Below are 13,935 nucleotides of genomic sequence, written 5' to 3'. Positions count from 1 at the left end.
CTAGTCTTTTGTAGTGGCTCTCTGTTTTTCACTCATAATGATTAACAACATACTATAACTCCTCATCCTCGCGTCACGACGGTGAGATTTATACGACAGCGTCGTGAACTAGTGAACAGGGCTCTAACTGGGTTCAAATATTGCCCAGAGCGTATTATGCCCTACAGCACATACTATGCTCCTTTTGTTTGTTTGTTTGTTTGTTTGTTTTCTTGCTCGCTTGTTCGTTTGTTTGTTTATGTCCCCTTTGACCTTAGTACGTAGATGGGCTCTCAGTAATGTCGGAGTAATTAGAATGTAGTACTAACACTACAGGATTCTTCAGTGGAATAATGCTAACTTACGATGAGGATGCTGCACACTGTTGATAAGTTGATAAATGAATGAATGAATGAATGAAAAGTTCATAATTTATTCTCATATCATCGCGGGCTGAGAGACCAACGTTATAAACAATTCCCTCGCAAACGTAAATTGTAAGGCTGTCATTTGGTTGTAGGGTTCCTCTTTCCAATTTGTTTTTTCTCTATCTTTATTTTTGGGGTGTATTTGTGTGTTCTTCACATTCTTAAATTCAGATCTCGTCACATAGTCATTGTTTTCACATCAATGTTACAAGAATCTTCAAAAACTTATATCAACATTGTACTCCAGTGATTCATATAATTTCTAAATGTCTCTTGCTTATCTTTATGAGCACTGCGTCAAGACAGGAATCTTGGAGTTTATTGTTGTTTTTTTAACCCACTGTGCATTGATCCACTGGATTACAATGGTGATATGACTTTTGAAGATACTTGTAACGTTGATGAGAAAACGACTGTGTGACCAAATCTGACGTAAAGAATGACTATTTGGGCATGACATCGCCCCATTTGATTGGAAATATGACCACACAATATTGGTAGCGCACCGCCGACACTGTCCGCAACAGGGTACTTCAATAGTCATGATATAATCATAACGAACTATTTTCTTTTCGGTCACGATGTGAGTTTACCTGGCTATTGCGAAGATATTTCCAGGGAGGTGAGAGGTGGGTAGTCTCACCTCCCTGATATTTCGTATGCCAGATATGACGTCATGTTTGTCGAAGATGTATTAAACGGGAAGTGCATCTTGCTCACGGACTCAAAGAAATTAATCGCAAGTGCAACAGGTGCCATACACACTTGACTGCACGTCCTTTCCTTATAAACATCGTTGTACGACTTCATGTAGACCAAGTGCTTGGTGGTTTGGTGAAAGGTGAACGGATAGGTAGGGCAGACAGGCCCTAGGCGCGTTGCCACGCTGTTCAACCGCATGAATTAACCTGTTTAGTAATTTATTACGAGTAAACAGGAACTAAATCATCAAGAAAAACAAAAACAAAGGTATTGGTAATAAAGGAGCAGACGAGGACATACAGAAACAGTTTTCAAAAAGCACGATGATCCTGCCAACGAGCAGAGAAACATGGTATCGGAAGCTTTTCAGTGCTGGTCCACTGGGGCTCCACAGCTAATGATCTTCTTCGCAAGCTCTCCCGCTGACTGTCGGATACAAGCCTAATTGGGAGTCACAGCAGCGTGACGCAACAGCTCCGAGTTCTCGCGTCTGATACCACGGGCCGCCCTGCTCCAGCTACTGCACTCCGCATTCTAGCTCGACGGCCAAGGGCCTCCAACTCTCCGCGGACTTGTTAAGGGGACGTTCGCAACCAATTTTCGCGCCCACATCTCGCGAATTTCAATTGGGCCCAATGGACACTCTCGAGGTCTACACATACGCTAGTTGAGAGAGTCCCAAATGTCCCTAATTGCGACATTTTCAAGAACTCCAAAGTCGTCTCCCTTCGATCGTTATAGTCGCGAAAGATAAACAAACAGAAAGGGGGAAAGGAAAATAACGTGCTTTATGAAATAAACCCGTCCGTGAGCACTCGCTCCTAATTGTCTGTAGGGCCTACATTGATAGCTGGTAAGTATCTCCTATAGATATACAGACCAAGGGCTACATGTGATGAGGTACATTTCCATCATTCAGAGCAAATAGTGCCACGACAGAAGCTGAGGCAGTAAATCAACTGTGTGAATTTTTGATTTGTTATGAAAGCAAGAAGCCTTGGAAACCTTTGATAATTACGAAGTATTATTATGCCATGACTTACAACTAAGGAGTTACAGTACAGCCTAGGAATGCTAGAGTGATTCCTGCAAGAAATCGCGAATTTCAGAGATAAGAAATCATCTCTGGTATAACACATCGATTCATCATACTGCATGCATCGAAATTATTCGTGTTCATTGTTGAGATGCGCCACGATGCTAGTTGCATTTAATACGAGGGGCATAGAAAGGGAAGTTGTCAAAAGATAATATCTGCTGCTGTTTATTTCAATATTCAGGTCTTACTCGGTAAAGCTTTGATAGTGGACATTGACAGCACAAACACATTGACGTGATTTGTCTTGCTCGGAGTGACAGGAGAAATTTATGCATTTGTGCATTTATTTTCCATTCACAAATTTCGTTGCGCATCATCGGCTGTCATGGAGTGTGCTGGAAATGATAGAGCAAAAAATAAAAGAGAATAAAAAAGCTGCTTCGTTTGGAGAGGAAGAAACTGGGGGCTGATAGTATCGTAGTGGTCGTAATGGTGCAGCATCACTGTCAGACGCACATAATGCTGCGTGAAATTAGCGCGGGGGTACGACGGGCGGAATGTGTTACGGCGCTGAGTGAAAGGCGATGCGATTGGCGCGCAAACAGGTGCGGTTCGTGCGCGTCAGTGCGTGCCTTCGTCGTCGCCACCACGTCATTTATCACCCGCTCACTCCGGCTCGGAGAGAAAGGGATACACGCACGAATATCGGTCGTGAAAGCGGGGGGGGGGGGGGGGGGGCCGCGGGGGAGGGGAGAAGATGAGTGAAGAGACTATAACTTTCTAACCAAATAAGAGGCATGCAGAAGTTCATGTTTGCAGTGGGGAATATTTAGGAGTGCAAACTAAAATCCCACAACATGTTGACTTATTCAAGGTTTGTTTCGTTGTTGCTGTTGTTGTCTGTCGCCCTTAATGACAGAATACTCCTACGGAATCTATTTCCCTGTTGCATATATCATTTATGACGTCGTCGTTTAAGAATATCACCGTGGAGTGGTTAGGCAATCGAGGTAATCGTCATTCTTTTCTTCTTCTTCTTCTTCTTCTTCTTCTTCTTTTTCTGCCATTAACAAAGCTGCTGGCAAATTATCATACTTCTCATAATGATGTTTGAGCACAATCTTCGAGGGGCTTTTTCGCACTGCCTTGATAATATTGGACCTCAACAGGGGAAAAAAACAAAAACAGTAGGTGGCATTGCTAGCTCGTTGTGTTATACCTATCTACGACGGATGCTCCCGATGTGTGTTGAAGAGATTGAAAATCATTTGTTGATTTCATAATGATGATTAAAAGAAGGCGACACACTAATTCAAACCTGCAGCATCATTCTTTCTTATTTTGAAACACACTTGATCGCATAAATGACATGCACGTGCCTTAACGAAGTCGCAGAGTTGTTTACGCTTATTCGTCCGTTCGCGTGTTTCTTACTCTTGCTTTGTATCTTTTCCTTTCTTTCTTTATTGCTCTTTCTTTCTCCTTCATCTCTTTCTTCATTTCTCCCTCTGTATTTCTCACTGTATCTTTTACTCGATGAATGGGATTTTGTCCGCGTGGATTGACCAGTCACCACCGTGTCTTCAAACGGACTGATCCGCCGTAAGCCGTCAACTATCTGTGCAATGGGACACGAGAAGTGCCGATCCGTGCCGAGTTGACTTCCCCCGTTTGAAGCTATATAGCCAGAGCGCCACACCACATGAAAGACAACCCGACTCGATGTGGATGGCGGCGAGATGCGGGGAATCCGCACAATCTTGGAAGGATGTCGTGATGGTAAATGGCGGTCACCGCAAATACAACCCGGGAGGATGCGAGAGGAGGTAGAGGTGAGGCGTGAGGATGGAGGAGGGGGGGGGGGGGGTGGAGATGATGGGGTAGGAGGGGGTAGGGTTTTTATTCGATGGGAAAGGTGGTGTCAGTATCAACGATACATTACTTCAGTGCGAAATGGCTTGCGACAACGAAGACAGTGAATGAGCAGATGAAGTCGCAATGAGGAAATAAACGAAAGGGGCTATGTGATTGAACAAGCAAAATACGTTAGCCAGGACATTCACAGAATCTTCTCTTTCCTCTCCCTCCCCCCCCCCCCCCCACTTTCGATCTTGTTTTAACATCAACCACTGCCACATCATCCTCGTCGTCTGTCGCATAGTGCTGGCAGGGTGTTGCATCCGTCATGAATATTCACATGCGGGGATTCCGTTACGCGCAGCTAGCAGCGTCTCGTTTGAGTCCAAGTCGGTTTCAGTGACACACGGGCTGACAGTAATCGCGGATTTTTACACCTCCAATTGGTTCAATGAGGGTTACTGGATCCGGCTCATCGCCAAGCGTTCTCAACCGTCGCGTTTCCTGGATAGACTTTCATTAAGAAAGGACAGCTTCTGCGTTTGTTTTTCGTCAAGGTTCACTATAGGAGTTATCCATTCTTTTACTTCCTTTCATCTTTTCTTTTCTTTTCAGCGGTGGACTCACAGAAATCTGGCAAAACACAGCCAAAAGACGCTCTTAATTTGTTAAGAGACGAAAGAAATCTTTCAGCGCGAGTAAGATTTGTTTTATGTAGGCCTACATAACAGGCATGACTTTTTGGTATTAAACGCACGCACATATTCTTTCGTGTCAACCTTTAAGTTGAAGCCTTTCTGAATAATTGTCATAAAAATCCACAAAACGCATAATTATTATGGTGATATACAATAAGCTCCTTTCAGGGCATAGTCTGCATAATATTTCACGGGTGATTATCATAATAACAATATGATGAATATAGTATGAACACGACATTTCACGGCTGACTATATACGGAGAGACTACCTTTCTACGCAATGGATCGTTCCCACCACGCCTCCTCCGACCCGTTTGAGGTAGGCCTATGTATAGTCTGCCTGTTTGAAAGGCTCCTATTATTATAATACAACTGATGCCTGATCAGCAGGGCGGATCCAGGAATTCCGTAAAGGGGAGGCGCCTTTACAAAATTAAAGGACGCGCACGCCCCCCCCCCCATTTATTTCTTTTGTTTTAACAAAAAATAAAGAGGGACGCTCGCCTGGTGCGCCCCTCTGGATCCGCCACTGTGATGGAGTACAAAGAAGTCAATTAACGATAAAGGTTTATATAATATTACTACGTGACAGTACTGAAGGATTTTTGCCTTTTCCATGTGCAAAACACGATGCACGATTTGGCGTCATTCGTCACCTCTTGCTAATTATGACATGAAAAATATTAAACTAAAGAACTACAACAGATAAATCTACCCCGATTATTACTAAATTACAACTTCACTACCCTTAATTATCTATATAATAGATAAAAGAAGTCTTCTTTTGTTGATCCAAGGTCAGTTCAATTCAAGAGATGTAATCTTAATCGTTGACATAATATGCAAAACTAATTCTTTATAAAATGTAAATCATTGTGATGACTTCGATGACGTCATGGTCTCCGTTTAAGAAAGAAGAGTTCAAACTAATACCATTATCATATCCTTCTGACTGCAAAATCCATAAATTCATAACCATGTCTGAGAAATCTCGTTACATCGACTCACTTTCTACATCCTGTGAAGATGGATGAACAACTTTGGTCAAAAACCCAAAACATCTCAGCACTAGCACGCCTATAAGATTGAATGGCCCGGTGGATGAGACACGATCTGTTTTCAATCGATTACGAACAGAAATTTGGGTGCGGGACACACTTTAAACGATATTCATTTATTCATTTTCCCCCTCTTTCTCTCGCCACCCCTCCCCCATCTCCTCTACTCTTTTTCTATCCCACTGCCCCTGTTGAACGTGCAATGGGCGAGCATGATTTTGGCTTCGACTCAACAGCAGGTAAGCGACAGTGGCAAAAGAGCGTGTCGCGCGTGAATATCACCTGTTAGTCAGAATCAATTAAATTTGGAAACTGAATATTTCCTTGGCAGTTTTGCACCAAAGCTTCCATGTTGCTTCAGCATATCGTCTATCGTTTTTTTATTCTCCTGTTACTCTCCATACTACTCAGCTTGACACACACACACACACACACACACACATAATCACATGTGTATGTGTTTGAAATTCATGTAGTTCACATTATCATGTGCACATTGTGCAGTCTTTCATGACTTTCATATTAATTTTCCGATTGAACATATGCTTTTACATCAAATACCAAGGATTTACTCAAATACACGTGTGTATATATATATATATATATATATATATATATATGTATATATTCATTCATTTATTTAGTTATCTATTTATTTATCTATCTATTTATTTATCTATCTACGTATACATCTACAACTGTATCTATATTATGACACATGTACATTGGACATCTCAAAGGTAAGTCTTGATAATCATACTCTTCTGTTGAAAGACCTTGGTAAGACTGAGAGAATAATTTGCACGAAATGGAGCATTATTTATATTTTAACGATAATCAAAATGTACCTCATCCTCAGATCGTGTCACTGATATTGCCAGATGACCCCTAATGGATAAAACTTTGTGGGCTTTCGGTAGATTTCAGATGAGGATTGCGACCTTTGTTTGTTTGTTTCTTTGTTTGTTTGTTCATTTTCCATCAGAGAAGATGGCTGGATAGCCCATATTCAGCTACGTTCAGCTGGTCTTCCATGGGGTCCATAACATTGCTCTAGCAATCTTTGCACACCTTTAAACTCGTATGAAACAGATCAACATGCCTCCTCACTGAATCTTACTAATGCGATGCTAGCGATTATGCATAAAAATTGTGCACACACACACACACACACACACACACGTAAACACAGAAGACAAGCCAGCTATTCTGTGTGAGCGCTCATCAGTCAATAACATCATCACATCCCATTACCAATCTACTTCCAGAAACAAGAGCCAATCATATACACTATAACAGTATTATGCGGACATGCTGCACTCAACTCCAATATCAGACAGAATTTTCGCGCAAAGCAAACTGCAACTACCATTTGTGATCAAGTTCAAATTCTAATACAGAGATCTCCCATGCAGAAAATATGGTTTTGAAAATTGGTGCCGCTGATAAACCACCTGACAGGACATATTACCTCCTTTAACATAATATTGATAATGAATTATAATTTGGGGTTTTACAATATCATGTAAATGCATGTAATAGCAACATGTAGGGGAATGCAGCGGAAACCCTCGGGTCAATGAGATTGATCGGTTCGCCATGATTTCCGCTGGCCTTTAACATTCGAAGCATCATCGGAGTATATCTCAGGGTCCGAGTAAGATAAGATATCCAGTCAAGAGAGGCTATAATGTTTTATGATTGTTTTTCCAAACACTGATTCTGTCAAGATAATTGCCGGGCCAAATGCTTGCAACATATCGTCAAACACAAACTGAATCAAATGTACGAAGGGCAAGGTTGATCACAACGAGGCGCGATACAGTCACAACACAATAAGCACTTATAATTCAGTGGCCAGTATATCACGTTAAAATTTAGGCTTATTTCGCAAAATCACCAAATATATGGCTATTTTACCCTTATCTTGTTAAACAAAATATAAAGACCTGCCAATCGCCTAAATGCCGTGTAAACTCTACTAGATAGGTGAGCTGGCGGGTTCCAAACGTGAAGGCAGGTGGAACGGGGATCAATTTCTTCTGGCATCCGAGGCGATTTCTATCCAATTTCCTTCCCTTTGTCATGTTTGTGCTGCCAATCGATGGCGACCACGTTGACAAAAGACGGATAGCGTGAAACGGTTCCGACGTTGAACAGACCAGCCGATATAGATAATAATAGCAGGGATTATGGTAGGTGGGACCACGAGGCGTCAACGATCCCCTCCTCTTCATCAATACCAATGAACTCGGGAGCACACCTCCACACAGCAGCTTTTCTTCAAGGCTTATGACACTTTTACGAGACGAAGCAAAAAAATTCTATACCACTCTCTCACTTCTCGAAAGAAACGTTCCATTCCAGCGATAGCAATATCAAATCTATTACACACGGTTAATTTCATTCAGAAATAAGCTTGGGCATGTAGCAATTTGATATTTATCTTGACTTTTACACACTCACGTACCCTCCCAGTCCCCCATACAAAGAGGAAACTAATTTATTCAGTTGACGCGGAGCGTCATGCATATTTCAAACACTCCATACAAAAATTCCTACATTGATTCTACATGCTCAATAATGTGCATAGACGGTGTACAAATCGTGGCAATGTCCAATGCATGGTTTAGTTCACTACCTTAACTGAAAGAAATGCCTGGCAGTCAAGATGCTTCCAAAACATCATCATCACCATCATCACGATCACTATTATTACAGTCTTCAATGTTGTTCTCCCAAAAACCATTACGTATCAATTTGTAAAGAAAAAGTGCATTGTACTCAGCTTCTAAGCTCTTTACCTATAAGTCTTAGGACAGCTAATGATATCAAATTATTTCTAATAGAAATAAAGAAAAGAGCTGTATGACTGCAACAATCTACATTCAACGTATGTTCAAGTGCTAATTTTTGTATATTCAAATATTTGCTTACAGACAAGTCAGTCATTTTGTCCACCCCCGTGTCTCGTTAAACGCTCATCCACCATTTTGAAACCTCTTAATCTATTTGCAATGTGACATAATGATTGCCCATTTTTCAAACCTTTGTGTATTTCTGTGTGCTATTCTTTTCTTCAGTTCTCATTTTGATTTCTTTTGTTCATTGTATATACTTTTCATGTTACACGTTTTTATTATATCTTATTCATTGTTACTCTGTTTGTAATCACATGCTTTCGTATACTTACAATTTTTCTGTAAACTTATCCTTTATTTTGTATTATGATGAAATCTATGTACTTGTATTCAATTTCTGTAATATATTTATATGTTTTTGTTGGAAATGAAAAATAAATGAATGAATGAATGAATGAATGATTGAATGAATGAATGAATGAATGAATGAATGAATGAATGAATGAATGAATGAATGAATGAATATGTGTTCACGGCCCTGCTGAAAGCCAGTTAACAGCTGAAAACAGGCTTTTATCCGTGATGGAATGAAGTCAATCAATCATTAACATCTACGTCCTCATTCATTCGAAGATAGCGAATGTAGTAAATCACTTTTCATAACATATGTCATTCGCTTGACTTTCATAGCGTCAACACTGCACTCCGACTTATAGGCATTATCTACAATGATCTACGTTAGATCTTAGATCTTAGTGAGATTCGTCAACATTAACAGACTCCAATAAGAAAAATGAATACCAGTTAAATAAATACGAAAATATTCAAATAAAGTATGAAAATTGACAGCAAAAGGTTCAAATTGATCTTACCTGTTTGGTCATAGAGTCGATGAGTCTAACATAAAGGTCCTGCTCCGTACGTACACCTGTTTTAAGAGAACATATAGAAAATGAACTATCACTATATAGCTAAGGTTAATAGTCATTACCGAAGAAAAATAACGATGCAGCGAAGACTCGCCCAAGTATTAAAGTACACATGTTTCATCATAATCTGATTCTAAACTTTTAAAAAAAAGTTTATAAGAAAGGTTTCAAAATTCTTCGATACAATTTATTCATAAAGAAATACACCATGAGAATTCGACTCTTTGCTTTTAAAGTGCACCACGGAAAATAATCATGCAAAATATCGATAATCCATAAATCAATGAGGTAATTATAGAGATTTGTCAATTTGCTGTCAACACTAGTTGCAGAGATGTACATGTCGCGAAGGTCAGGTTTGACATAATATTCTTTTATTTTATTTCGATGTCACCCATCACCAACACAAGCCGTCTGTTTTCTACTTTGGCAGTAATCCTAAAAAAGAAAGGTTCGTGTCCAACGGTTTTGGGGTGGTTTTTACGGGGTAACTCGGGCATGAAGTGAAGCAATAGAAGTCTTCCTTTGGAAGAGAGATCGTGCGTAGTGAGGCGAGTTATTGTTCGCGTACCTGTGGGACTAAGACATGAAGTCCCGCTAACTTCCTGCGATCCAACAATCTGGTATTGAATCACCCACGTAAACTATAAGCCTATAGTCAGTACTCAAGCTATGACGTCATAATGGTCATTACAATGGCAACCTCTCGTTACGATCCATAACATACCATTACTGGCATCATCAGCGCATCGGTTGTTTACATACACGTCTTTGTAGGATTGCAATTATCATACAGTGAAACACTGACGGAATTTTGCGATTATCATCAATGTTTATTTCACGGGTAGTGCGAAAAAACAAAGATCAGGGTATATATATAGAGAATTGAACTACATTATGTTTCCCTTTTGAGAATGTTGAGCAGGTAATCGCCATGACAGTGATGTTGGTAATGTTGTATAGCCGGCAGTCACATTTATTGTAATCGCACTGATGTATGAGAGAGGCTATTCCGCGACCAATACAATTACTTCCACGTGAATGCAACTATATACCAAACCAGTGAAACCATTTCTCCCTCATCTCTCTTTTAGCAAGTCCTGTCATTACGTTCACACAGTATACAACCAAATCATGCATTTAAACGTTTTTTCTCTCTCTGAATTATAACGTGAAATAAATTATAAAATATTCTGCACATGGATAAGTTTTTGTTCTGCACTAGGAATAGACGTGTTAACGGACACTATCACACTATCATGGCTGACGAGAAGACCGTGGAACTGATAAGACCGTCGATGCTTTTCTCATCCTATTAAAATCACCAACCCAATGCAAATAGCTTTGTCATTAACATCTTAGACATAATTATGAGCAGGTAAGACCCCAGCTCTCACAGTCAGTCTAAAAATATTATATATATGAGACAACAATCTCCTCAGCAACGCGATATCTAGATCGTATTATTTTCAGTTCGACCTGTGCATGCTGCCTTTTACACATTTGACCTGGCCGCTGCCGACTTCGATTGTGGGCCATGTCATACGGCTTGCTATCGTTGCTTGCCACACGATCGATATTTCTGGACCGCTAAAGCTGTTTCGGCCCTAGTCTACACACAAACAGTGAAACGGATGATGTGAGACATGGAACCAACTACTTCGATCTTATTTATTCCTCCTCACTTGCTCTTCATTCTGCTTTAATCCCGTTTAGGAGATTGCTCGTTTGTTGCCTTTTGTTGGATACGATTGTCGGTCCAATCGATTCTGTATAAGTGGCTGATCACACTACTGGGTCGTCAAACCCAAGTTGCCTGTCAAGTTTCGCTAGATCTGCAGTCTTCCCTAAGAGATTAAAAATATACATTGTATATTCTTGACCAGACAGGGAAGTTGAGTTAACCAATTCAAGCAACAGTTCCAACGTTACTTCCAGTACATATATATCTTCTCATAGTACTTTGTTATATTTGTCAACTTTGTCAATTGTATCTAAATCATCATTTTAATTTAATTCCTTTGAATTACATTCCTTTCCATATGCATTTATATATAAAGGATTTCTGATGTGCCATGCAATGCTTAAAAACAGTCTCCAGACAAGAATTCCGTTATTTTTTTTCCTATATCAAGGAAATGACATTAATACAGGTGTATCCATCTCAAAGTTTACTCACAGATAGATGTATTAAATGTTTTTCTTTACTTTCTTTTTCCACGCAAACTGCATTACATGTCAACGCTCAGTTCAGTAAATGAGAATATGAAGATGCTACTCAATAAAGCATGATAATTCTCATGAAAGCGTACCACTTAACTGTCATACTTGATAGTACAACTTCATTATGTCCTTGATCGTGAAAATAAGAATAGGCCCTATTAAGATGTGTGCCCTGATGTTGCTCTATCATTCATGGGGTCTCGATGAATTGTCTAGCTCGGGTGGACAAAAAGGCCACTTTAACGAAATCAGACGCTGTAAAGTTTAATCAAAGATTCAACGACTTGCACTTTTAATTTGCGGAGTGCTTGCTCACTTATTCACACTGATATGCTTGCAGGCGTTACTCCACTCAATCCCTTTTGTAAGATCTGGGACATACTAGACCCGACGCGCAAACATTTGAATGGGACTACGGCGCTCTCAAATAAAACTATTCGCCTATACTCAGATTTCTCTGTAATTATGGTAAAATGCTTCTTTTTTCCGTCTTGCCTCAACAAACCAACAATGGCTCGGTTTTCTCGGCTAAACCAATAAAACATGGCGAAAGAGAGCAGAATTATGAATAACTCGTTTACATTTTGACGAGTTGAGAGGGCCAGAACGCTTTACAATGTGAACCGCTATGTAAATTGAACGCGACGTTTAAACTGTATAGAAAAGTGTGCGTGCTGGTCCAATAGTGTGGTTTCCAACAACCTCACAACCCTGTTAAGTCAACACAGTGCAATGAAGGTTGGCTGCTTTGGAGAACTTTACTCTTAGCATTATAACCCTGTCTAATCACAGATATTGTACAAGAAAATATTATATTTTTGTCATTCCAAACCATCAAACACAAAAATTATGCAAAGCATACCCCATATACAATGTCAATAACAATGAAGCCAGATTAATAACAATAGGAGAGAAATGAAAACACCCAACGATCACTGTCTGTTGAGTCATTATGTACATTATCATTTGTCATGGATTAAAAAGCATGATATCGTTGCCCGCACGTTACCTAGTCAGTAGGTCCTACGTCTTTGTTTTGTTGGGAGGAAGCATGCGATCGTCTCTGTGTTCTCATCATGTTCTCGATGGCTCTGTGCCCAAAACAAGACCCCCGTTTCATTAAACATTGATTAGCATTGCTCTGTCCGTTTAGATTAGTACACGTCGTCACTAACGTCTCCTTTTTAATTGTATGAATTAGTGCATTGCGTAATAACGCTGGATGACAAGGAAACAGATCTGATTTCGCACATACATCCAAGATGAAATATAGGCCTATAGACAGGTGTCTTTGACACTTTTATTTCTAATTATTCCAAGCTGATGTGATGTGTAAAGGACATTTTCTGTGGACATTTTTCTGTGTTTCATTGTGAATCAAATTAGTGACTTTACCCGCATATCACGGTATTCGAGATCGCTCAAGAATTATGATCATTAGGAAATGCATTCGTTTTGTTTTCCTTTTCCTTTTATTTACTCAGAAACATGTCAACGTATTTAGATTTTGCTCATTACATAATACGCAAGTGAGAAGATCCATGTCAATATAAATGAATGATGATAACGAAAGAAGAATAAAATTCTCTGGGTTCCGATTTTCTCATCCAAATAATAACACGAAGAGTGAATGATATATACACACACGTACACACATAGAATCTTCGTCCGCAAAGGAAAAGGAAGAAAAAAATAGATAAAGACGAATGAGAAAATTGTGATAAGGGCAATGGCATTCTCCAATTTGCGCACTCAGCCGATGCATGCATGTCCAGACATCTAGAATATCAACGGTGCGGCGCGCTAATCTTGTTTCGAAGTCCGCGCTCCCAAAGACTCTTTTCTCCACCAAATTGAATCATAAGCCGTGCCGAGCTGCCCGGGGTTTTATTGGATTGTCAGGGCAGCCACAAAATCGTCCTCACAACCTCGTATTCTTCATCCGTTTTCTCTCCCTCCTTTTTTTTTCTGTCGACGGTGGTTCGTGAGCCTTCTAATCGCGGAGTGCATAGCCTTAATCGGTGCGCGAAGAGGTGAATGATTTCGAAGACGTAAAAAAGGGGAGAAGAGGATAGGGTTAGATGGTTGGTATGGCGCTCTCAAAGTGTCGCGTTCAGAAATCAAAGGCGAGATAATCGCGTGGTGACTGGGTGTACTAT

At 40.1% G+C, this 13,935-nt stretch overlaps 1 protein-coding gene across 1 annotated transcript in view; it reads right to left on the bottom strand.

The window, feature by feature from the left end:
• The window catches only part of LOC139724341 (transcription factor COE1-like), a 148,188-nt gene that overhangs the window by 116,937 nt on the left and 17,316 nt on the right, over positions 1 to 13,935 (bottom strand). The window contains exon 4 of the mRNA XM_071635492.1: positions 9,497 to 9,552. Coding sequence (XP_071491593.1) covers positions 9,497 to 9,552 — 56 coding nt within the window. The remainder of the gene's footprint in view (positions 1 to 9,496; positions 9,553 to 13,935) is intronic.

This window comes from Diadema antillarum, unplaced genomic scaffold, assembly GCF_040938485.1.
Source record: "Diadema antillarum isolate AM-2024a unplaced genomic scaffold, OU_Dant_1.0 scf00000211, whole genome shotgun sequence".
Lineage (NCBI taxonomy): Eukaryota > Metazoa > Echinodermata > Echinoidea > Diadematoida > Diadematidae > Diadema > Diadema antillarum.
Note: the sequence above shows the minus strand (reverse complement) of the source record. Positions and strands in the feature narration are given on the sequence as shown.